The following is a 26,554-nucleotide window of genomic DNA, read 5'->3' as shown; positions in this document are numbered from 1 at the left end:
CTAGTAGAGTAGTTTAAAGAGATGGGACTGATTTGTGATTGACAGTATGAAAAATGCTGTTAGAATGACTGAGTCTGGAAACTGGGTTAAATTAACTGTTTCTGCAAGTCACGGTGTCTAATTTAGAGATTTGTGCTTTTGGCACCTAGGATCTCACTGGCTTGGATAAGCAAGTTGGTTAATCAGGAGAGAGAAGCACTTCCATAAGATGTGTCATTTTGCACAGCCTCAATGACAGTTGTAGCTAAAATTATTACAAATGTAAGGATTGGATTGCATTAAGGAATTGCTTCTAGTTCTCTGCTTATTTAACATGTTAGCCCTTTCTATGTCGTTTTTCTAGCTCTTAGGTAAGAAACTGTATTGCTGAGATAATTCAATCACATCCTATAATTTTTTGTACCCTGAGGACCTCATCAATCTTTTCACAGAGTTAGATATCGTGCTTTGCGTATTGATACTCACTTCTTCAGCTTGATTGGATTAACTTTATTAGACTATATTTTTCTTAGGTAGCTCACTTAGTGCTGTATTCATGTCCATGTTTTAAAAGAGTACCCAGAAAAGCAAAATAACTTTGAAATTGAGGCCTGTTCCCACAGAAACACTGTTAAAAACAAAAGGTTTTGAAGTACAGATACTGATAGTGCTTAGCAGTGCAGAAAAACAAGTCGTACTAGAGCGAATGTTGATTTCATTCGTTACAAAGCAGAATTGTCCTTTTTTAATTCAGTGAGAGCAGGACTGTCACTCTAAATGATAGAGAGAAAGGGAATGCCATGGAAAGGGTATTTACCATCTGAGTCATCATTTACCTTACGAGTATTTGGACAGGGAGGAGAACTATCTTTGCTTATATTCTGTTTTAGAAATAACCACTGGAAATGTGCTGTCGTAGCATGGATCACTTGTTCTTTCTATGTCTCGCATTAAACTAAAGTTGGGCATCTCTCTCATTAAAACCAGTATTTCTGTGTGATACTTTGGGAGTAGAGCAGAGCCAGATTGTGCCCTGATCCTCCTTTGGTTTATGATCTGCAGTGGGGAAGAGTAAAAAGAGCTCCCATGTTTCGCAGGCCTGCAAAACAGTAAGGGAGCTTCAGCTCCTCCTGCTCCTCAGGGAGCCGCAGGGCTGGTGGAAGGAAAGAGAGAAAAACCTGTGTGCCTAGGAGAAGGGAGATGTCCAGGAGGAGGATCAAAGGTAGGGAAAGGAGGTGTCAAGGTGGGTCAGGGAGAAGCATTTGTGGAAAAATGGAGAGAAATTAGGAATAAACAGGGCTGATTGCAATTAAGTTGCAATGGAGGGCATTGTCCTCTGGCTGAGCCCGGCATCTGATGGCCACAGTCTGTTCTGTCTTCTTAAACTGTGTGTGAGTTTTTGGAGGTATGTGTACCTGTTGAGGACTGGCACCCAGCCTCCTTGTGTGTGGGAGGCATCCCTGCATCCCATGGTTCCCCAGATTTGGCTATGCATGTTTCCTGCTTCTACATAGTGCCAACTGGCCGATCAGCAGTCATCAACGGACAGACCATAAACCATATATAAGGGGTCATCGCTTGTGGGGAAGTGGAGCTTGAAGTGGTTAAGGAGGAACGACTGTGAATACAAACAGCCTCAGAGCCACGCGTACAGCAAGAGGGGGATGCAGTAACAGTGTAGTGTTACCAGCTGAGTCTATGAACCAGGACGGCTGTGTCAATGACGACCCAACAGACCAAGTCTTGCTTCAGCGGCATATAGGTCAAGGAACAGTGTCCTACGCAATTGTCATCTTAGTAGGTTGTTATTAAAGTCCTGAGTTGGTAGGATTATTGGCAACTGAAGCAGCTTGCAGCCAGATGAAACTCCCTGTTTCCCTCCGTTTGCGTGGATGAGGAGGGAACTACATGTGCCCGGTGGGGCCTGCGCTGGGGCTGCCAACCTCCGTGTTGCAGCAGCTCGCTAGGCTTTGCCGTGTTAGGGGCAGAGATAAAGGCTTCTCTTGAGACAGAGGGCAATAAAGGTTTTTCTAATGCTCTTGCAAAGTTTTGGCCTTGGCTACAGTTTTAGATTAATTGTATTTTTTTTTTTTTTGCATGGAATGTGAGGACTTACAGGTTCAGTACCAGTGAAACTAAAAGCCAATTTAGATTAAGAAAGTACATAAAAACAGATTCTTTTGCTTGCTCTTGTTGTGACTTGAAAAGCGTTCTTTGGTGCATTCCTCCAACCATATTTCACAGTTTCCTCTCCTTGTGAAAAGAAACGAATTTCTGAATCACACTTTTCATCATGCAGGGCTGCCTTTATTCACAGAATCATAGAACAACTCATGTTGGAAGGGACCTTGAAAGATCAACTGGTCCAGCCTTTGGTGGGAAAGGAGGCCTAGATGAGATGATTTAGATTATCTGTATTTCCAATCGCATCTTGAAAACCTCTAGCAATGGGGACTCCATCAGGTCCCTGGGGAGGTTGTGTTAATGCATGGTTGTTCTCACTGTGAGAAATTTCTTTTTTATGTCAAGATGAAACCTCTCCTGGTGCAACTTGTACCCGTTGTCCCTCGTCTTCTCCATGTGGCTTCTTGTGAAGAGAGAGCCTCCATCCTTTTTGTAGCTGCTCTTTAAATACTGCAATACTGTGATGAGGTCCCCCCTGAGCCTGCTGCTGCTCTTTCTTTTCTGGTGAGTTGGACTAAATAAGTAGAGGCAACGCGCAGACTTGTGGCAGCCCCTGTTTGTGCTCACCACAGCCTCACCCTCACATAGCACTGGGACCAGACCTGGGCCACCAGTTTCCCTCACCTCCTCTAAACTAAAGTCTCTATACAAAAGCAACCTGGATACAGAGGCTGGATGAGGACCTGTGGGCTCCAACATCTCCTGCCCCCAGACTGCACATATCCCACTATTATTCCTTCGGCACAATGAGCATAACTTATCTGTGTTTTGAAATCAGAGGAATGAGGATAACATGGGATTTGGCATTGGATTTTCATCCGCCCTTCTCTGAATTGCATTTCTGTATATTACCTGGGAAAAATGCTGTGCAATATCTTTCTTTTATAAATAAGACACAATTTTATCAGATGATATTGCTTCTTCTCCTTCTATCCGCAAAAGACAAATATAAAGCTGCAGACCAAAACACTCAATTTGATGTAAAACTCATTCACTCTCTGAATAAAGTGGCAGCTTGCAAATTAAGCGACCCAAAACTCAGTCAAAAAGTGTGTTGTATAGATAGCTCGAAAAAGTATCCATCGACAGCAGAACTGTTAGTTGTAGAACTGTGCAAGAAGTAGCGCGGTGGCTGTAGGCTCTGGGGTTGTGTTTGTGTGAATGTAACACGTTTCTTCTATGAATGCGGTGTTGAAAGATAATTGATTGCAGAAATTGTGTAGCTTGAATGTGAAAAAGGAGGCAATGTGCTGATGTATCTGTTGGGGATGAAGCACAATTAGATTGGTATCTAAGAAGATGTTCTCACGCTGTGACAACTTCACCAAAGTTAACTCATTTGCATCTCTTTAAAGTGTTATGACTTTAGTGTTAGCACTTCAATAACTTCAATACTTATATATAATTTGAAGTAACTGTATGATTGTAATAAAACTGTGGCTAATCCCATCTTAATGCCAAATTAAGCAGAGCAAATAAAAACAGGAGTTCAGTTTTATATTTTGGAGTCATTAGTTAAGACATTTTTGTATACCGCAGAATCCAACAAAAAATAAAGAACCTTTTGAAAGGTCTTTAAGTTATTGTTTGTGATCCTTTTAGAAACACCATTTCATACAGCATCAGTGGAAAGTTACTAAATTATAATTTAATTAATGATTGGAGGTGATTAATTGTTGCTTGGCTAGCAAAACAAACTGTTGTTTTCTGCATTATTTTATCTTGCTTTTGCTTCTTAGTGTTGCTGTAACGAGCAGGCATTGTTATTATTATTTTGTTTGTAGCAGGGAATGGAAAGAGAAATGAGCTATGGAAATTCCTTTTAAACTGTTTTTCCCCGGTTCCAAACATTTGCTCATTCCTGAGCCAGGGAATGTGCTTGTTCCCTTCCTCCATTCGATGACACAGATGGAGCAAAGATCAGCGTGAAGAGTGATGGAGAGAGGAGTGCAGCCGAGTCAGTGCTGAAGGCCTGGGGGAAGGAAACAGCACCAAAATGCCCGTTTCTGATTTAGGGTCATGGCTCTCTCAGGCTCAGTGCCCTGGAGATGAGGGGCTGGCAGGCCTGTGGCTTGAGTAACTGGTGGAGGTGCTAGAAGTCATTATTGGGCAGCCAGGGAGCTGCAGAGCAGTAATAGATGTAGGGTCCAATGATTTTTTTAATTGATTCTTAAAATTTCAGACCAGCTTGTGCTGGAATTGAACAGTGAAGAATATAAATTCATGTAGACATACATCAAGAAAAAAAAAATCTTTCTGCTTTGTTTCTTGGTATTGAAGTGAGCTCAGAGACATAATTTCATTTCAGATGTTACTGGTGAAAAATTGTAACCTTAGGCGAACAGAGGAAAGGCTGAACTTTCTGGTAGTGATGAGTAAACTGCTAACATCAAAACTTGGCCGAATTCAGATCAGAAATTAAAGCTATTGAAAGTCTTCCACCCAGACCAATAATAGTGGTGGGCTTCCCTGGGAACAGGGTGAAGTCCAACAGCATCACATTTCCAATGTTAACTTATTTTTTATCTTTTTTTTTTTTAAATTTCCAAAACAGCGCTCTACGTTGTTGACAAATTCCTTAGTGATCATCAACCAAAATGAATGTATTTAAGTAGGCTTTGGATCTGACCTGCTGCTTTGCCGCTACATTCCTTTGTAGAGAATGGGATTTGGAAAGCAGGCAGAAAAATGTTTTCTGGCATGGTCAGTGTGGGCTAAATCAAGGATTAAAGCTGTGGGAGCTGGGCATGTGCACATGGGGTGCAGAGAGCTGAAGATGAGGATGTTTCTGAAATCCCCTCTGGGGCAGGTTTCTTGTTCAGGGCTTTACACTTGGGATTCACAGTCTGGATCCTGACCCTGATTTCAGCGTCTCTCCCCTCACCTTTGTGAACCTGAACAGAGCTTTCTGTGCACAGGCTGGGGTTGGACTCGCAGCTGCTCGAGCCCCTGAGTGAGTGGTATCTGCAGCTCTGGTTCCCCATTGGATCTAATGAGGTTAAACTCACCTGGCCAGTTTTTCAGTTTGCCCTGATCAGGAGATTATAGCCAATTTTCTTCTCAAAGAGGGATTTCTGCATGTGTGTTTGGCCACACAAGCCTGTCCCAGAGGTGCCACACGTCGGAGATGGGCTGAGCTGCATGGCCTTGCAGTGAGGCAGCCCGGGCTCATGTGGGGAACTGTCTCTTCGAGTTTCCTCCAACAGATGTGCGCGGAGGGGTCTCTGTAGTCATATTTTCTTGGAAAACAAGGAAGGTAAGTCTTAAATTGGAAGATTCTCAGATCTGCTTGGTAACACAGAATAAAGCACTCAGTACCCCGCACTCACACAAATTAGACATAATCTACAAACAGACACATACAGCTGCTTCGCCATCTACTGCATATGGAAAGGGGAGGGGAAGCCAAAGGCACTTTCTTGCAGTCCTCTGCGGACAGCTGGGAAACGGGAAGTGAAAAATCAGCTCGCTCTGCCTTTGGACATGCTGAGGAGCAAGCGTGAGAAGGGAGTTTTTTGGGTTTATGTGCATAGCATTTCAGGCACGTGAATCTTTCCTTGGACCTACTCCCAGGCCTCTGAGCTCTCAAATCTTCATTTTTTTCAGGGTTTTTGTGTGCATTCATTGCTTTTTCTTTATAAGACACCTCCAAAGTTAAATTTCTAGATCCTAATTAAAACACATGAGGGAGCAGGTTGAATCTTTTTTCCAAATAGCACCCAACCCACATTATCATTTGATAATCTTGCACAATAGGCAGCTTGTGATTGCAGAATTACAGCTATGTCTGTGTAACTTTCCAGAAGAGACCAAAGCAAAGAAGATTCTTTGAATCTATCTGTTTACCTAGTTGGTACTTCATTTTATTTTCCAAATAAAAAAAAAAAATCCAAACAATTTAAGTAGTAATTTTGTACGTAAACCAATGACAAATTAACATTTAGTGATCTCTTTCTCTCTTTGTGTGCGTGTAGCATCAGCCCACACAGAAAAATCCATCTTTTAAAAACGTGCTCTGTGAATTAATTTACTCCTGGACGAAATACCCAAAAATTATCTTGGCGTCTTTGCGATGCCTGTCATCCAGTGCCTGTCATCTTTCTTGCACCATTCGTGATCCTCTAAATGTCAAATTCCCATTGTGGTTTGATTCTTCCCATATTAAAGGATGGAAATCCGCTTTGCCAGACTTTCGTGCCTACTACATGCGGTTTTGGGCCACACCAACTGACGTTTATTGCCTTATTCTGCTTCTTCTATTTCCCTCCTGTAAAATGCAGGGCTCGAATTCTCAGTTTTATGTCAGCATTCTGGTAACAGTGCCGGTTCTACTGCAGCCGGGATGCCTTCCCGTAACACGGTACATCCCATTATCCTCTGCGCTTTCCCAGCTTACTGCTGGATATTCAGCAGACAGTTTAAGTTTCCCCCTCACATTTGCAAGTCCGATTAGTCCCTTGTAGTGCCTGACCTTTTAGAAACAAATACCTTTTGTTAATTGCTTGCCTTACCCTTATTACACGACGGTTTTTTCTGCACTAAATGGCAGCCTGTGACCTCTACTTACCCACAGCTTTTCTCACCTGACGTTTACTCCTTTTCTTACCGAGCGTCCCTATCAGTTTCATGAGGTCAGCAGTTCCCGGTGTGGCAGGTTCATTTCTGAGGGTGTGTGACGTGTGCTGCTGTCGCTGTGGCTCTCATTGTCCCTTTGCTGGTGACCAGACCATACCCCTTTAGCCTCAGAACTGTGCCACTTCACAAACCACTTTCTGGATGTGCTGGTCACTTCGTTGTGAGACAGGAGTTAGTTTTTTTGCAGTCCTGTGAGGATTTTCTTGCACCCTATTTATGGGTTTGATATACCACTTTTTCCCATTATAGAATCTCTGCTAAAGGCTTTGCAGGCTTTATGTTTGATTTCTGCTCACTATTTCATGTGTACAGTTTTCTAAAGAATGCTAGATGGTGCTTTTATTCTAGCTGGGGGAGTAAAAGGGGATGATGTACCCTTTGGTCTAGAGCTAGGTCTGCTGTAGAGAGCTTCTCCTGGGAGAAGGAAGCTGGGAGTGGGAGAAGTTCTGGTTTCATTTGTCTGACTTGCTGGCCAGCAGACAACGGCTGTCATCACGAATTTCAGGGCTGAAGAAAGCTCTTTGTTCCCAAGAGGTAGCGGGGAGCAGAGGAGGACTTGTGACCCAGTTACCTCTGGAGCAAGCACAGATGCAGAGCTCGGAGTGGGTTCTCATCCTGATGTCACGTTTTAAGCTTTCCTGCTTCATAAATATGCAGCGTTGTCGATGTCTTATACTTCAGTGCCTTGTCCTACAAGAGCCCACATATTGTTATTTTTCTCTGACTTGCTTGTGTGTTTCATTTAAAGATGCCCGTGCTCCTTGCTGTGCAGGTGATGAGAAATGTTTTCTTAGCAAGGACTTGAGGATGGAAGTGTTTGAGAGCCAGAAGTTTAAATTCAGGCTGTTTCTGACTGGGGCAGTTGTTGGTAGAGTGTGACTGGTCACCAAGGGCAAGGTTGGGTGACTCTGCAAGTCCGTTCCCAGCAGGGATGGGAGTGTCACAAGAGAGCTTGGGCAGAAAGTTGGAAGACATGGGTTTAGTTGTAGAGGCACCATTTATCCAACTCTATCTTGTTAAACCTTTACCCTTTTACGGTTCGTTTTAACTTCTGCCATGAGTTTGTCCTCTTTATTTGGATCATAAGCGCTGAAGGCAAGGACCATTCACCAGTAGTGCCAACTTTGAACCCAACCACAAAGGAATGCATCAGTTCAATGAATAAATTATAGTAGTTAAAAGGAAACATCTGTTTCTTAATTTTATTTTGTCCTGGTGATAAACTGTTGCCAAAAGCTATATCATTACATACAGAGATTTACTTAATTTTATTGCATTTTTATTTGTTTGTTTGGGATCATATGATCCTCAGTAGAAAATCCAAATAAACGCTAACCTGGATTGAAACCACTGATCAAGAACTGCTGCGTAGTAAGGCAAAAAGAAAGTGAAGCAGTACTATAGCCAGTTTTTGCGACTTGGAAGAAAAGATACCTTAAAGCATACTGAGAAAAATCTGTGAAATATGATCATTTATTGTATTTTCCAGCATTTTCAAAGTTAAATTTATTAATTATAGATTGTTTATGTAAGGTAGATTTCTTAACATGTATTGAGACTGGACTCTGTAGTCTCTCTTTGCTATTAAATAGGCATATATGTGGTTGGTTAGAAACTTAGTGAGCGACTTAAAGTCCAGGGACATAGACACATAAAATCACAGAAGGTCTTGAGTTGGAGGGGACCCATGAGGATCATCGAGTCCAACTCCTGACTCCACACAGGGCAACCTAAAATTTAAACCAATATGCACATCCCAGGCAGCGTAAGAATTACTGTATGCAAGGAGATACAGCCATGTAATATATTGCAAAGTCCCTGAATCTCAGGTGATGTTTTAGCTCTGATTTAAAAAAGAATATTGATTAGAAAGTACTTCGTATTTTATAGTGAAGAGAAACATCTATGTTCTTCTATATTTAATAAAATTAATAATTGTTTCTAAACATTTTCAAAAACAGGCTGGGGAAGAAGCTCAAAACGGTTCTAGTGAGGTGCCGTGAGCATGGAAGAACAGGAGCAGGATGAGACTATATGCTGTTGCCTTCAGTTACTATTGATATTCACTTCACTCTTACTGGAAAGTGGGAAGTGAGTACAGCAGAAAAACATGAGTTAATTAGGAACGGATCTGAACTCTTTCAAAAATACGATTTACAACCAGTGGTACCATAGGCTGTAAAGACTTTGCAGCCAACTAATCCATTTCAGCGTGGCCTAAATTCATCACTAAGCTGTCTGGCTGCTGTTTGCGAAGACATCAGTGAAGGCGTTGACTTCGGTAATGTAATCTTGGTGAAAGGAAACCTGAGGCAGAGGATGGGCAAGGGCATTGCCATGGCTACCAGAACTTCGCTGGAAGTTGCAAGAGGAGCCAAGTGCCTCATCCTTTTCTATAGCAAGGCCGGTGTGCTGCCTTGCTTACCTTTAAAACAGGGGAGTTACAGGTGTTTGGCTGGTGTTGCTTTGAGAAATCAGGTTAAAGCTATGCTGCTTTCTGGATGGTGTGTGACAGAAGTATCAGCAGGCAGCGTGCGAGCTGTCTCACCTGGCTGCTGTCACTGCTGTCTCTCGTCGCGCTCCCCCAGTCAGCCCATCACACTAATGAAGCACAGCGGTCTCGTGCTTTTTGCCCCTGAAGCCTGTGAGTGGTGGTGGAGTTTCACAGCAACGCCATCAAAACCCACTGGGCTCTTCAAGTGTGATTCCTCCTTTGCTGGGGCCAAGCAGCGAGACCGCAGGGGAGGCTCAGGGGTCACACCTAGAATTGTCAATACAAATTTGTACCCTGTGGGGCTGCATTGTGATCATATAATGTCAAAACGTGGGTTATATATCATTGAGCCTTCAAAAGGAGAAAGCCTGGCAAGCAGAGGGCAAGACTGTGTTAGTGAAAGGGCTTTCACTTTTCCTGCCTATTAATTTACGTTCTTTCGGAGTGTTGCTATTTAGCAAAGTGCCTCCTGCATTTCTGCCAAGCTGAAGCAGCCGCTGGGAAAATCTAAGTAGGCCAAATCCTGCAAATATCTGGAGAGCTCAGCCAGCGTGGCTGATGATGATCCAAAAGAGGGCAGGGGCAGGTTTGGCCTCACACAGGCAGCACAACAGTATTGAACAAAATAAAATATTGCCCTAAGGTTTTAACGCCAAAAGTCAGTTGCTGAAAGATAGGGTATATATAAGAATGTTTTAAAAATTGAATAATTCATAGTTTTTATTCAGTGTACAGAACCTGGGATCTTCAGATTTGCTCTGTGAGTCTCAGGCCATGTCAACCTGGGGCTATTGAGAGTTACGGACCATGTCTGACGTGGCCCAGGACAGTGGTGTATTCACCACACGGGTTTCTGAAGTTGGAGCTCTTCAACTGTCCCAGAAATGCTCCTGCTGTTCCCAGTAGTCAATACTGGACAAACAATGTTTTGTTTCATATCCATTACAAAATGTAAAGACGTTTTCTGTTAGTAATAAACCAAAGGGAAACGTTCTGAGACTTGGGACAAATTCTTGATTTCTGCTTTAGGTGATGGGCATTTCTGTAAGACTACAAACTATCAACTGTTTCTGGCTTCTCATCATGAGACACTTACAAACTTGATCATAACTGCATCTAGATGCTTTTGAAGCATTGATGCTTTTTGTTTTTTAAAAAAAAAGAATAAAGAGCCTCCGCCCCCTTTTTATATAGTGTTTGTAACAATTCATCCATAGTGAGCTGGTAAGAGCTTAAAAAAAATTCATAAAAGCTTCACTAAGCCATAAAACTTGCACTTTATACACAAATAAGCCTTGTTTTTGTTTTGTTTTGATTTTCAAACAAAGAAAAAAAAGCAGTATTTCGAGTTTTAAACAATAGTTTGTTTTTTGATGGAGATTGGAAGGTGTTGAACTTCCTGTTAAATGATTTGGCGTCGACTGTTGAGGTCGGTGGTGGCTCACCCTTCAGCATACATGCAGATTGGGTCAGTTCAATACATTTTAATGTGATTCGGTGCAAATTATTCTTCAACCTGTGTAGCGGAGTAAACTTGGTGTGCTTTTTATGCAGGGTGCTACACAGGCTGTGTTAGTTTCACAGCCCCCCCCCTTAGTGGCATAAGAAGCTGCAGAGACCTGTTTTCCCGTTTACACCCCTGACTAATTTCTGTTTGCTGAAGGAGAGAAAAAAGCTGTTTCTTTGCTGCTTTGTAACCAAGTAGGCAGTGACTGGATAAAGGATAGTGAGCAGTGGAGGGGGGAGAGTGTTTTGGCTTCTGTGAAGCCTGCAGGGAAAAAAATGATCTGCACTGTGAAAAAGGGAGATGCAATCCTGTTTCTATCCCAGCACTGTACTCCAGGTTTAGCCAGTTTGTTCTCCAAGCCATCAGCCCCCTTTCCAGTGCACAAGCCACGTTACTGCCTTCCTACAAATTTAGACCAAAGAAAGTAAGAGCTACAGATTTTAATCCTCATGGAGTATTCACATAACTCGGCAAGCGAGTATTGCTTTAAATAGCACAGCACATTGCTGTTACTCCAGCAATATGCAGTCCAATTCCATATGAGCAATCAGGGGAGAGATTTTTGGCTGCCAGGTATCTCCCTGACTGCCCTCTGGAGAGAGACAAGCTTACAGCATCTCCTTCCAACATCAGTGCTGTGCCCTCTTGCACCAGGGCAGAGGGGCTGCCCGGATTAGGGGGAGGGCTAGAGGAGTTTCCCAGCTACCTCAGCCTGTATTTTTAATTTGTGGCCAGGTAGTTTGTAGGTTTTCCTTCTTTACGCCTCTTTCTCCTGGTGCCCAGCACCACGCTGTAGTGGCTGTGGAAGGTGGCATCACCCGATGCAAAGACAGCCGTCGCTGGCACGTCCTGTGTCCGGTCCCTCCAGGACCCTGCCAGCGATGCCCTATCCCATGAACGTGACAATATTCAGGCTTCTGCAGGACACTATTTTTACCCGGCAGCGAGGTGTTGGCTTGCCTCCTGCCTGTGCGTGGGTGCTGCAGGAGTCATCTGACCCCTGGGTGCGTTGGCGTCGGAGCGCTCCGTGACGGCACGCTACCGCAGCTCCCGCTCCCTTGCTGCTCCGGCGGAACTGCTTGCCACCGGCCAGACACACAGCAGCGGTGCTTCTGGTGGCGTTTCCCCTCTGGAAGGGAATTAATGCGGGAATGCCGGAAGATACAGGTACAGTGTGATGACTCCACATTTTGGAGACCCTAGACCTGGAATGACTTGTTTTTGTCTGGAGCTGCGGTAACGAAATCACTGATACTGTCCTGAGAATAATTATTCTGTGTTTATGTAGAAACACAGCAGAGTGGAGGAAGATGGTTAAACATTGATTTTAAATTATGCTTCATATTCTTTTAATTATAGGAATGATGATTTGGAAATTATAATGATAGTGACGCTTAGCTGACAGCTCAATTTGAAAACTTTTCTTGTTTTATTTGTTTTAAATTGACTTTAGACTTTATATTAGCTTGAAATGAAAAAACAAAACACTTGCTTTATGCAGATATATTGGAGTGCTGTTCTGTATCCTTTCTTGTTGTAATCTTGCTAAACACATAAAAATAGCCTCTACGTTGCTGCAGTAACAGTTCTTAAAATTCAGCGGAGACTTTTACTTACTGCCTTTGGCTTTGGTAAATATTTTATTATAACAACAAGGGCAGGAAGTTAGCTCGTGCTAGGCTTGTTTATGTGGCGTGAATTTTGCACGGAGCAGATGGTGAGATTTGGAGCTGTTGTGTGCTGGGTGCTTGTGCTGTGGTACATCTCTCACATGTGGCTGTGTTCCCGTGCACCTCTCCTTCGTGTCCGATCACATCAACTCTGTAATTAGCAGTAAAAGCAGAGGTTGCTTCAGTTGTGCTCTCTGCCTGCTATCCCGTGTCGGTTTCTGGTTTGATTATGATCCATAGGAAGTGCTGGAAAAGGCATGCAGTCCTTTCCTCAGTGCCAGTGGAAAGGCATTCTAAAAGCTGTTGTTTATAGGTAGTAGAAGCAGGTACACATTTCAGAAAGGAATTGTTTTATTTTGTATTTTTGGACTACAAGAATGAATTCCGTTAAGTAGTGACCTATTGACGTAAAGATTTGTTGAATTTGCTGAGTTGCCTGTCTTACAGTGTAGGAACTAAAGAGATGAGCAGTAGCAGTGTTTTGCTGCCGGAGGCACAGCAGAGGTCTTGGAAAGAGCAGCGAGCATTTCTGGGACGGCGGCTGGACCAACTCGGTGCAGAGAATCCCCACTGGGGAAGCGAGCTCGGTGGGCTGACGCGGGGAAGGTTCAGCCCCATGGAGGGCTTGAGGGATTGCGTAATGTGGAGGTTCAAGACAAAACTTCTTCAGCTTTCCCTTTATCCTTCTGTTTTGTTGTGATATGTATGGAAGAAAAAGGCATTGTGTTATAATGAAAAGGCACTGTAAAGTGTGCAAACATGTTTGAAATGGCTTTTAACACGGTGAAACGGCTTACTGCTAGATACTTAACACGCTGTTGCAGAACATCTGTTTCTGACATGTCTGCTCCTTGGCAGGTTGGTGCCCGTCCATTTGGACATACCGTGCTCCCTCCTGCCCCGGAGTGCGTGGCCGGGCAGGGCTGGGGCTGGGGAATGGCTCTTCCCTGCTGCCAAGCACGGTCAAAAGGATGGATGGAGAAGGCCTGTGGAGTCCCTGTTTCACCGTTGCTCTTTTTCTCCTCTTTTCTGTGGAAAGGACCATGGGGGTCTCAGGCCCCACAAGACTCCATAGTGAATCACTAGGTCTTCTGAAAAAGAAAATAAACCAAATCACTTTATCTAAAGTAAATTTACAGCTCACACTGATGTAGTTCTCTGAACGCCATATGTATTACTGTATTACTTATTACTGTGTTAGATTATCCTTACCCGCACGGCAGCACTGGAAGAACTCCTAGTCACTCTATTCTACACACAGACACAAGGCAGGGAGGGAGCAGGGGCCAGCCTGCACATAAAACCAGGAATAATGCTTCATGAGGTATTTAGAGGCACTTAAATGCTTGTTTCCTTTGCTTTCATCTGGGTGTTTTTGAATCCAACCCTGAGTGTTTTGACTGAGGTGACACAAGAGAGGTTTGGCAAAAAAACAACTTGAACTCCAATCTCTAATTCCAGTCGGGTGCTGCGGCACTCATCTGCTTCTCCTTTAATCCTGCTCAGAGAAGATTGCAAATTTAATTCCCCTCTGGGCTGCTGTGAGCCACACCCTCCCCAAATAGCTTGATACAGCATTTCAGCAATCAGTGCTTCTGTCCTGCTTCTCAATTACTTAGTGAGTAAATGGCATTTGGATCTCATGTTTGTTTATTTTGATTTTCAGTCACTACCTCTAGCTAGAGATGAAAGGTTTCCATGTCAACATGGAGATAATTTTCTGCTAATTCCTTCACGCAGAATAACATCCGTTATCAGAGCTGTGCATTTTTGGTTCAGAGTTGGAATGTGGCCTGTGTCTTTGTTGAAAAAACTGAGCATTTTTCTGAACTAAACAGCTGATATTGGTAATTTTAGATATTAATGTCTTTTTGCTGAAACAAAATGTTTCCATCTCATGAAGTGAATGTAATGGGTTGTGAAGAGGGATGTTCCTGGTGAATTTATAGAGGAGCCAGTAGTGCAGATAGTTGCTAAAAAAAATTGATGTAGCTTTTCTGCTGATGGAGGCTTGCTGTTGAAGGCAAATGATATTATATTTGTATGAGACCAAAATGAAAGACTTGCACTTTTTTTAACCCAACGTCAAGAACACATTAAAATTACCAAAACAAAACACAAAAGAACAGGGCAGGGGACCCACCTCTCACCTCATCCTCTTTTGTTTTCCATTTATTGTTGTCTTTGGGCTCTCGTTCTGCACTATCCATCCAGGAACCTTAGTGAGGAATTAGCACTTTCCCTGGATTGAGAGGTAATTTTGAGGATTACAAAAACTTATTATTTAGGAATAAAATATTTATCCACATAAACATTGTCTAGCCATTGAAATTACACCTTAGATTAGTTCACAGTACTCTTTAAAATTCCCACAGAACAGAAAGCACCTGTCAGACGTTGTGTTCAGCTCTGGGGCCTCAGCATAAGAAGGATGTGAACCTGTTGGATCAAGTCCGGAGTTGTGCCATGAAGATGATCAGAGGGCTGGAGCACCTCTCCTGTGAGGACAGGCTGAGAGAGTTGGGGCTGTTCAGCCTGGAGAAGAGAAGGCTCCAAGGAGACCTTATAGCAGCCTTCCAGTACCTAAAGGGGGCCTACATGAAGGATGGGGAGAAACTCTTAAGCAGGACCTGTTGTGACAGGACAAGGGGTAATGGTTTTAAACTAGAATAGGGTAGATTTAGACTAGATATAAGGAGAAATTGTTTACGATGAGGGTGGTGAAGCACTGGCACAGGTTACACAGAGAAGTTAGGGACGCCCTATCCCTGGAAGTGTTCAAGGCCAGGTTGGACAGGGCTTTGAGCAACCTGTGGGAGGTGTCCCTGCCCATGCCAGTGGGATTGGAACCACATGATCTTTAAGGTCCCTTCCAACCCAAACCATTCTATGATTCTAGTACTAAATTGTGTAATTTGGCCCTTTGTCATTCCTTCTGTGATCACCATGAACTGTAAATCTAATAAACAGATTTTTTTTTCAGAACAGAATTAAATAATGTGGACTAAATGGGATATGTGGCCTTTTTTGTGTCTGTATATTGAACAGAGCAGGTGAAAGTCTTTAAGCTTTGTATTTGAGGTTTGATCCAAGATTGAATGTATATTCTTAAGCATGAGACTTCTTTACTTTTCAGTACTTGATTTCTAAGCTCAATAATGGCTTCTGTGGGTCTTTATGCTAAGTTAAGCCAAAAGGCACCAAACTGGAGAAAGCATAAGGACTGTGTCAAATTCTGCAGTTTCTGGGTCTATGTTTCTTTATCAGGTCTCTAATCTACTATGAAAATTTTTCTCATTTGGCGACCCAAAGCCAGATAGCGAAGGGGTTTGCCATCCTCTGCGCGGACCGGTCATAGATGGGATCTTTTGCCAAGGCTTTCGTTTCCTTCAGCAGTTTGCTCGCAGCAGAGAGATGATGAGAGCGCAGTGACATTTTCTGTCCCAGGCTCTGGAGTAGAGCATGACCAAGGACTTGTGAATCTTCCTTCTGCCACTGCTGTCAGCTTGTCTTGTGCTGCTCCAAAACATTCTTGTCTTGGCCAAATCTTGTCTTCAGCCCTGGCACCTCATCCTGGTCCCCACTACTGTTAAATCCTACTTAGTCTAGCAATGCAGAAGGAGGTGCATTTATTCAAAGAGGGATTAATTTGACTGTGTATCGTGGATTTTCATGGATCCAGAGTACCTTTCACAAAGTCCATCTCTGTCAAGCTTCAGCCTTTACTCCAAAGTACTTCCAAATCCAAGGTGCTATGCTTTCTTTTTAACATTGAAAAACAATTTATTTTTTTTCCTGTCTTTTATATCCACCTTTATAAAAAGCTTAAACAGTTTGTCTGAAATTTTCCCTAATGGAGTGGGCTGAAGAACACCGAACATGAAGGATGTCAATATAAACTGTTGAAGTTTGACAAAGTTACAAGCACAGTGAAATCATTTTACAGTGGCCAGAAGGTTAATAACAAGCCACGTCACTGTCCTCACTTCCTCATGATACAGCAAGTGCGTTACGTCTCGAGCAAGCAGTATAGAAGTAACTCCAAGGAATGTATCCTGTTTGACAATTTGTTTAACAAACCATTGCTAATTCAATAAGCTCTACTTTATCCAGAACTACAGAATTATGTACCGCGTAGCCTGTTGGAGAGAGGTTGAGTCTTGAACGTCAGAAATATGTGAGCACTGGACATTTGGCAATATTATTGGCAGTGATGTCCCCAGCAGACAGCTCTTGTGTGCTGATGAAGTGCTGGGAGGAGTGTTTGCTATTTCCTTTCTTGTCAGTTTTTGTCCTTGTCAAAAAGTATGTGCAGTCGGATCTTTTCAGAGTTTAAGGATTGGTGGAGATACCTCTGGTAGAGTAAAATGCAGTGTGGGGAAGGGGAAGTTTGGAGAATCTGTCATTTGTTTGTATTTCTGTTCAGAAAAAGTAATTTAAAGTTAAGAAGGAAATTTCTCGTCTCGTTAAATTCTGCAGATCAGAGTATAATGTAAGTATTTAATTTTTAATGAGGTCTTTAGTCAGTTATGATCCTGTGAGTAGTCTCAGATCATTACATTCTATCAGTAATTCACTATTTCACTCATTAAATATGTTGATTGTATCTTCTGTTGCTTCAAAGACTGATTTTGATACATAAAGGCATGAAAGTGGAATGCTGAAAATTGCTATATAAACGTATTTCCTTAGAAATTATTTGAAACAGAAGTTTAACTTTTGAGTTAGCTAATATAGTTAGTTTCCCGAAATTGTGTCAGGAGTAGCAATTTCAACAGAAAGCACAATAGATTTTAAAATATTCAAACTTAAACTAATATATCATTAATTACATAATTTTGTTGTGCTAGATGAATGAATACATGTTTAAAACTGTCTTCAGAAGCACCATTTTGTAATGAGCCCAAAGGCACTGTATTCCTACCGAGGTCTGTTGTGAAATATTGATTAGCTTGGTTCTGAGCTGAGATGAAACAAAATAATTATTCATCTCTCTACCATGCGTATTTTAAGTATGATTTGTGTAACTTCAAGATTAATGAAAGTATTCCAACAGAAATATTACATCTTTTCCTTTTTCATTTATTTTATATCTGAGTTGTTGGGTTTTTTAAAATCTACATGTCGATCCAGAATCCTGAAGAGACGCAGTAGTTAGTCCTGCCCTGTAGCTCTGGTTGCTGCGCACCACATGCATTATGAAAACCAAAACTTTTTATTTTCTGTCACTTTGCAACAGTTTTCAGTTTGCAACAATTTTCACAATTGTTTCACAGTTCACAAAACAAATTTGCAACAATTTTCAATTTTCTGCCGCTTTGCAATGAGTGCGGCATTGAACTCCCAGGGGCAAGAAAACAAACAGAAAAATGAAGTTTTCCCTGGAAATGTGACAATATTTTCGTTTTAGGGAACAGGGGTTTGGCATGGAGGGGCTGCCCTCGGGGCTCTCCTGCGGTGCATCGAGGTCCCTCTGGCACACGCTCTGTGCTGCGGCTGGAACTCCTTGGCCAGGTTACTGCCCTACGAGATTGCAGCCATCTGCGTGCCTCTGCACCGGCCAGGTGCTGATGCCTCTGGAGAGGTGCTGCTCAGAAAGCCTTAGCCATGGGAAGAGTCAAGCATTTAAAAAAAAGTCAAATATTTAGTCATTCAAATCAGAATTTTGTATTTCAGATGTAACTTTTTAGGCCAAAATGTTCTGGATGTGGTCAGCTCTTTTTAAGTCAAGTCTTCCATGAATGAAATGCTACAAATTTGATGCTTGTAGTAATTCCAGAGAGAGCAAACCTTCTTTATCCATAAACTTTTAGCAGCTACTCTACTAAGTAACTCAGGAAAATACTCTGTTTTGGCTTCTTACAGTGTTGATTCTTTTTCAGGGTGGGCAGTTGTTTTTGGGCAGGCTACAGTAAAGACAAATCCTCATGTCAAAAGTTGAGTATTGCAAAGTTCAGAGTTTTCTCCATTTCATATTCTCCATTTTCTCCATTTTCATATTAGCTTGAACCACGTGCGTTGTTTGCTATGTGTAAATTCGAGCATCTGTCTTTCTGTAAACTTCTAATTGCCTGTCCTGCTGTGTTGTTTTTTTTGGAGATGTCCTTAATTATAGGCAGGGCTTCAGTAACAGTTCCAAAGTTCACATTGCCTTGAGGAGGACTTTTTTGACAATCCCAGAATGTGTAATTTCAGCAGACAAGGCAGAGTGCTAATGGGTGGTGAATAACACTGTGGGCAGCTCAGTCACATGTATCTCCTTGGGGGAAAAAAAAAAACAAAACCACCTCACTTAAAGGAGTAGAAAGTGCCAGTTTGGGCAAAACTTGCAGAAACTCCCCTTGAAGAGTGAGTGGGAGGCTCAGCATCTCATTAAACTAAGGACTTCTTACAGTCAGTGGATGTGGAAGGGCCTTTTAGGTATCACCACCGGACTCCAGCAGCGGGGATGAAGGTGAAAATAGTGGAGGAAGAGCAGCGAAGTCAGATATTGGAGAACAAGAGCTGGGTGATGCTCATTTACTGTTTTTGGTATTGTCTGTTATCTTGTGTTCATAGTGACAGTACTATCACTGTCTCTCGGTATCATCCCTACCTCTCGTGAAGGTGTAGACATTACTGTTGTTTTGTTGTTGGGTTTTTTAAAATGAAAAACATTTTTGGGGCGTTTTTTCCCTCTTTTTTTTTTTTTCCTTTCAGAAGCCCTTTTTTTTTTTTTTCTGAAATAGCACCTCTGACGTTACAATAGGAATAGAAACTGAAGATCTTGGCCAATCTGAGTTTAACTCAGACTCTTATAAATTTCTTCATCATTTCACAGCAGTCTCATACAAAAAGTTACTTCTCAATTATTTTTTTTTAACGTTTATGAAAGAAAAGGGTTATACATCAGTGGCATTATCTCTCCACTAATATCTAAAGGGAACCATGTCTGATTCCCATTCATACTTAGTGTATTGGCCTATGAGAAATTGCTTTGTCTTAACTAGTTGGTTGGTAAGTTTATTTTGAAGCTAACATTTTTTAAAAATAAATCACTTTGAAATAAGCAATCCAACTTCAGACTAATTATACCACATTACAGAAGAATAATATCGTTAACTCTGTAATTTACTTAAAATGCTTATATGTTTTCCTGTTATTAGTTATTTTTCATGTAGGAAAAAAGCAAAGTCTGTTGAGTTATAGTATATCCCCTTTATAATTAACTGCCTTGGTCTTTGCTCTCTTGACTTCTAAGTACACAGTGATAAAAAATTGATACAAGTACTGCAGCAGAATTGCAATTCATACCTCACCTGTTCCACATAGCACATTGGGATGCCAGTTTATGTTGTTACTAGCAATAGCCCAATAAATGCAATTTCTGATTTATATCACAAGATGGCAGCAAATTTTTAATTCACTTAATATTTTACTAACTTAGATAAACCTAATATCTTGAAATCATGGTGTTCTTACAAAATGACAGCAACCTTTGTTTAATGATCAGATGTATGTAGTATTTACAGAGATGTCAATGTTTCAGAAGTATGAAGTTAAAATGTCTGCAGAAGTGTATTTCTGTTTTGAAGTCAATTAAAAAGGCAATTACTTTGGACTTTAAGGATCAGGAGCTCACAGTGTAATAGTTACTAAATCCCATTAAAGGTGTTTTTGATAAAAACAATGGCTTTTATCTATAGTCTTTGATTCCTTGAAGAGAAAATGCAACAAAGCATTTTTTGAAATTCAGGTGGAGGCTCTCAAGACTTGATCATGTGGTATCTTTCTTCTGTAAACAATTCTGATTTATGTTTGAAATGTTGGCAGTCATGAGCTTTGAAAGTTATGAAATGAGAAGTTTCTCTCAGCTCCTTCAGCTGATCTTTTCTCCTGTGCTGGCTAATACCAGAAGTTAAAACTGTTTGATCCACTTGACCTGTTTTGTCCCAGGTGTTAATTGTCATTATTTGTAGGCCTCACAGAAGATGGTTTTATCGTACTGATGCATCTGATGGCCTTTGTTTTTCCTTGCAGTTTCACAATCGCAGGCTGTACATAGCCAACTGGAGAAGCCATCAAGTACTGCAATTCTCTGCAATAACTGTGGAAACCCATGCAAAGGAGAAGTTTTGAGAGTTCAGAACAAGTATTTCCATATTAAGTGCTTTGTTTGCAAAGGTAAGTGTGACAGCTCTTCCTGTGAGTGGGAATTAGCACTGGGCATGTGACTTCATGGTCCTGGAAGTGTCACAAACATGTTTTACAATGCAATCCATGCCTGAAAGGATTTACTGTAAACTCTATGCCTGCTTACTCTAAGACTGTAAACATCCTAAATCCTAAAAGTTGACTGTGTTTTGAATAGATATAAACCCGTGGAGTTTACTGTAAGGCTGGGACCTGAAGAACAACAGGTTGGGAGAACTGGTAGTGAAACATGTTGCTAGGTTAGGAGAGAATTAGTTAATCTGGTTGAAGGTGTCCCTGCTCCTTGCAGGGGGGTTGGACTAGATGACCTTTAAAGGTTCCTTCCAACCCAAACCATTCTGTGGTTCTATGAATTAACATCTACAAAGAAACTCAGGGGATATCCCTCTCCCAGCTTTCTAATGCATGCCATGGGCTGGGCCATGGCCACATCTGTTCAAACTTTCTTATGTTGGACTGTGATGTTTGAATCCCAGTGTTGCCCTCTGTGCTTTTCCGTTTTTTTTTTTTTGGGGGGAACTACTTGTTCTGCTCCAGGTTGGTGCCTGGTGATCTAATATTGACACATTGTGAATGGCAAAGGGATGGTAAAGGAAACAGGGAGTTAACCGATAGGACACCCTTTCTGTAGGTACTTGGTTGGTTGAAAGATTATCTAGAAGTTGCAAAGGTCTAGTTTGTTTTGAATGTACAAATGAGTACACGTTGACTGATGTTTACCTGACAACTTGCTTACTTCATGATTAAGCAGTAGTTCAAATGACGTTTATTAATCCCCGTAGCACAGCCTAGAAACATGAGCATGGCTCTGGTCCCAGCTGTGTTTGTGTGACTATTTACATTTCTGTTCAGAGGAAACTATCAGAAAGAAAACTGTCAGCTACGCTGGTATTTTTATAAATCCCATGGGATTAAGTATATAGTATTCAATGCCTGAGTCAATCTTTAATGAGCTAGCTAGATAGAATTAAATGTTCAGCTCAATAATTGTGTTCCTTGCAAAATTACGTAGCAGGAAAAATAAACACAGTGCACTGTCCTAAATAGCAAAAATATTTTGGTCACCTATTCAGAACCAGAATGGTATTTAAAGCAGAACACAGCCTGTACATACAGCTTTCAAACTTTTTTAAAGCCACCTGTTTTTATGGCAAATTCTATTATCAAATTAGTTTTTCAGACCTAACTCAGGAAGAGAACAACTAATTTGTTATATAGGAGTCTTGTTTCCTGCATGAAGTCTCAATAACATAGTGGTGTGTGCTCCATATAATTATCTGGATGAAATCCAAGCTGCTTTTTTTACAGATCCACTATGAGAAAACGTTGACAAGTCCTACAGAAGGAATGAGATACAATTATACGTCCACATTTTCATTTCATAGGGCATCTCCTGCAGCAAGCGGATTCTAAAACTATTCACTGATCCCAAATTTAGGCAGTGTGGAGGCATTTCTTCCCACCCCCATGCTGAAGATGGTGATGAATGTACTGTAGAAGCTGCATTACCCCTACCTGTCTGTATGAGATAAGGAGTTAGTTTGCTTCAGGCAGATCTTGGATTAAATGAGAAAAAAAAAATCACTATGTTAACAAGGAAGAAGCAGGGGAGCGTCTGTCAGCCACCCATCAGACTCTCAGCTGGCACAGGAGAGAGTGTCAGAGACGCGTGGTTACTGCTTCTTGGTGTTGGGGCTCTTGGAGTACTTCTGCTCCTTCTTACTAATTATTTTGCTAAGTGCTAAGTTTGCACACGTGGTTGAGTTCTTTTTCTCCTCATTATTTAAATGCCATAATTTTTTTAATCACTTTTCAAGGGTTTCCATCGATTTGCTGGCATCCTTCTGGTATTTGTTTTTGTTTTGTTTCTGGGTTTTATTTCTTATTTCAGAAGCATAAGTTGCTTTCTAGTGTGGATTTACCACATTGTTGTGTGAGAAGAGCTAGGAACAGAACAGAGCACTGAACATACTTTTCACTAGCTAACATAATGGGGGAAAAAATCAGATTAGGCAGGTGTGATTAGAGTTTTTAATCATGTGCTCGAATCAATTGATGAAAAAATAGAGTTAATGTGTTAGGATTTAGCAATAAAATGGTACTCAGTTCTTCTGGTCAGTTGACCACTTACCTCCTTTCGGCCTTGGAGGAGAGGTTTGTACCATGACTCCTTTTCTGAACCTCTTCTCTTGTCACGCTGCTGGACTGTTGTGCATGGGCAGGGTGGTGATCCTGGGAATATATTTACCTTACAGTTGGCTGCTCACTGCAGTGCGTTTATTTTGATGGTACTCAGCAATGCAATTCGCCCTCTCTCACCTCATTTGCCAAAGATAGCACCTTGAAAGAGGCTGTGTGTCCGGAGTCCCAGTCCCAGGGCGGTCCCAGGACAGATAATCCCACATGTGGGCTGCCTGCACTGCCCTGCTAAGCTGCCTGCCTGCTTGGGTTGGCTGCCTCCTTATTGAACCATCTCATAGCCTTCACCAGAAAAATCTTAGGTACTTTTAAGACTGCAGAAGATTATATTCCTTCTCGCAGTATTTAAAGATATGTGGTGATGGAGACCACAAACTGACAAAAAGCCCATGAAGAAAAGTTATAAATGACCATGTCTTGAGAGGCTGTCTGGAGGTATTTGAGGTCTGTTTGAATGGCTTCATCAGTGACAGGTGATATTACACTGGAAAAAGTCATGCTTACCTTTTGGAATATGTGTGCTATGTGAAACTGTTTCTTTGATAGTATTGGATAAATTATGAGGTTTCAGAGGGGCAGAGACATTTAATTGTTTCCTTTTTTTTGGGTAAAAAGGTAGTTTTGTATACTGCCATACTGCCGTCTGGTTATTCTTATGGGCACTGTGAGTTTCAGAATGGTAACAGCAAGTATGTAGGTACCTTTTGTATTTAAATTAAATTATATAACCAAGGAAGGTTAATATAAAGTCACTCATTCCCATCCAATTCTTCTTACATTCCACAGGTAATAATCCTGAAGAATTCTAATAAAACTTTTAAAAATCGAATAATTCTTTTTATTCACAATTGATACGCACATCCAAATTAAAAATCTGAATAGCAATACTGTGAATATCTGCTCAGTATCAAGGTTTCCTAGGACATATGAAGGTAACTAGGCATTATAAATAAGGTTTATACTCCTATCTATTTGTTTTGTTTTGTTTTGTTTAAGTACACACCTAATCTGCTAGTAAAAGGCTGTAGGGAACATGCCATCTAGTTTCACTTCAAATTTCTACTCAGTCTTTGTTTTAAAATATCTCCCATTTTAATCAGGTCTAATAAAAATACAGTTATAATAGAAGCTGATGCCTTTGAAATATAAGGCAAACATTTTATTACTTAGACTTCAAGGGCTTTGGTTCCCATGTTTGTGGATTGTCGTTGTATTTCTTACCGCTATAACGAAAACACCAAGGAAAATGACAAAAGGTGATAAAATATTGATGACTCGGTCTATCAAATTAAAACAAATTGTGTTGTCTAATTCATTCTGAGGGTGTCTGTCAGATCAGGACTGCTTCTCATACGGGGTGTGGTATTAGGCAAATACTTACTTGGAGCTCGATTACAACAGCGCAATTTAGTGAGCCAGCAGAGATACAGACTGATGTACGACTGTAGATAGGAGAGGGTGCTGCAATTATATTATCCTGGATAGCCTGTTTGACCTTTCATAAAGATAGAAATTACCTTGTTTTAGGAGTGTTTGTCAAGTATTTCTCTTTCTGTGATGTGATTGCATCCTGACACTTGCAAAATAGCAGTAACATATGTCAAATACAGTAGTTAAGAAATATTGGAAGTGTGAATCAAAGCCCAGTGTTTCTAGAGGGTCTGGATAATTTGATTACTGTAGCTTTATATAAAACCAGAAAGTACGTTTTACAGTATTTTATGTAGTCACTCTAGCAGACCAAATAAAGGACAGTCCATAGTATATTTGCAGAGCTATTTCCATGAAAAAATCCTGCAGCCTCCACCCTAGTTAAATGGGAAAAATCCATGCAATCCTGCAAAAAGCTGTACAAGGTTACTCAGATGGGAGATGAACCACAGCTCTTATCTTTGTCCTTTACTGGTTTGGTCTTGGTGAAATGAAGTAAGCTTGTAATCCAAGCCACAGATGTAAAAAGATGACCATTGTGCTATAGCAGCTTTGCTATGTATGTGTCTTGTTTTACCCCTAATCAAAATTCCCTGGGTTTCTGTCTGGCTACGGATGCAGCACATGCAGTCTTCCATGCCGGCATGGCTAGCAGTTTCGAGTATACTTTTTTTCCCATTAATTTTTATCTATTTGTTTAATTAACCTGTTAGTTATCACATCTTCAGCTGGAGCTGGGTATGTGTTTCTGTGTGTCAGCATTTCTGATTCTTGTGACTCTACAGTTTTGTGGGAGTTGTGAAGAAGCCCTGGGCACTTTTATACCATTTTTTCAGTAGAACATACAACACAACCCAGAGTTATATTATTTATTGTGAAGCCGTGTTAGTGGGAAGGGCTAACAGAATATTGGGCGAAAAGGTTAAAAACATCAAGTAACTTGGTAACAGGAGTGATTTGTTGGATCAAATGCATCTGCTAGGATATAAATATGTTAAAAGCTATGCTGTCTAATCTGAGGGACTTGCGTTTGAACATAGCTACGAGGTTTCATGTTTCAGAATGGAGGTCATTTACGGGAAGCTCACTATTAAGATTTCTGAGTCCCAACTTTTGGCCAAGCAATAGCGGTTGATGGCATGCATGGTATCTTAGGCACTGGGGACACAGTGTAGGGACTCTTGTTCATCAGGCACTCTCAGCAACGTGCCCATCGCTTTCCAAGTCCTTTAGGAGTTTGCAGACCCAGATCATATTAAGTCACTCTAACAGGAACAACTACACTTCCAACGCAGTGCTCTTGGAGTCTGGCCTGGACAGCATGGTGGGTTTGGGGCTGACCTAGCAATGTCATGTTAGCTTAATATTTTATTTCATTGAAATAATAATACTAATGATATTTATAATAATTTTTTGCCTGTGCAGAACTGATTTAACACAGTGGCCAATGGTTTATGTTGTGGTTTTGAGATTCTTAAATTTAAACTTTAAAAATCATTAATCATAAAATCATAGAATCATAGAATGGTTAGAGTTGGAAGGGACCTTCAAAGGTCATCTAGTCCAACCCCCCCTGCAAGGAGCAGGGACATCCCTGACTAAATCAGGTTGCGCAGAGCCTCATCCAGCCTGGCCTTGAATGTTTGCAGGGATGGGGCTTCCACCACCTCTCTGGGCAACCTGTTCCAGTGTTCTACAACTCACATTGTAAACAATTTTTTCCTAATATCCATTCTAAATCTACCTCCCTGTATTTAAAACCATTACTCCTTGTCCTATCACAACAGGCCCTACAGAACAGCCTCTCCCCATCTTTCTTTTAGGCCCCCTTGAGGTACTGGAAAACCACTATCAGGTCTCCCTGGAACCTCCTCTTCTCCAGGCTGAACAGCCCCAACTCTCTCAGCCTGTCCTCATAGGAAAGGTGCTCCAGCCCTCTTACCACCTTTGTGGCCCTCCTCTGGACCCTCTCCAACTGGTCCATGTCCTTCTTGTGTTGGGGGCTCCAGAACTGGACACAGTACTCCAGGTGGGGTCTTACCAGGGCAGAGTAGAGGGGGAGAATCACCTCCCTTGACCTGCTGGCCACGCTCATCTTGATGCAACCCAGGATGCGGTTTGCCTTCTGGGCCACAAGAGTGCATTGTCAGCTCATGTTGAGCTTCTCATCCACCAGCACCCCCAAGTCCTTCTCCTCAGGGCTTCTCTCAATCCATTCTCTGCCCAGCCTATATTTGTGCCTGGGATTGCCATGACCCAGGT

The 26,554-nt window shown here is 41.6% G+C and overlaps 1 protein-coding gene across 11 annotated transcripts in view; it reads left to right on the top strand.

Moving 5' to 3' along the window:
* The window catches only part of ABLIM2 (actin binding LIM protein family member 2), a 148,677-nt gene that overhangs the window by 18,412 nt on the left and 103,711 nt on the right, over positions 1–26,554 (top strand). For 10 of the 11 annotated variants that reach the window (XM_086746343.1, XM_086746337.1, XM_086746342.1 and 7 more), the window contains exon 2: positions 20,489–20,632. In XM_086746343.1, the coding sequence (XP_086602469.1) occupies positions 20,489–20,632 (144 nt within the window). Of the gene's footprint in view, positions 1–11,836; positions 11,967–20,488; positions 20,633–26,554 lie in introns of those variants that run through there. The other variant, XM_086746333.1, reaches the window with a different exon arrangement.

This window comes from Chlamydotis macqueenii, chromosome 4 (genome assembly GCF_036417535.1).
Source record: "Chlamydotis macqueenii isolate bChlMac1 chromosome 4, bChlMac1.mat, whole genome shotgun sequence".
Lineage (NCBI taxonomy): Eukaryota > Metazoa > Chordata > Aves > Otidiformes > Otididae > Chlamydotis > Chlamydotis macqueenii.
Note: the sequence above shows the minus strand (reverse complement) of the source record. Positions and strands in the feature narration are given on the sequence as shown.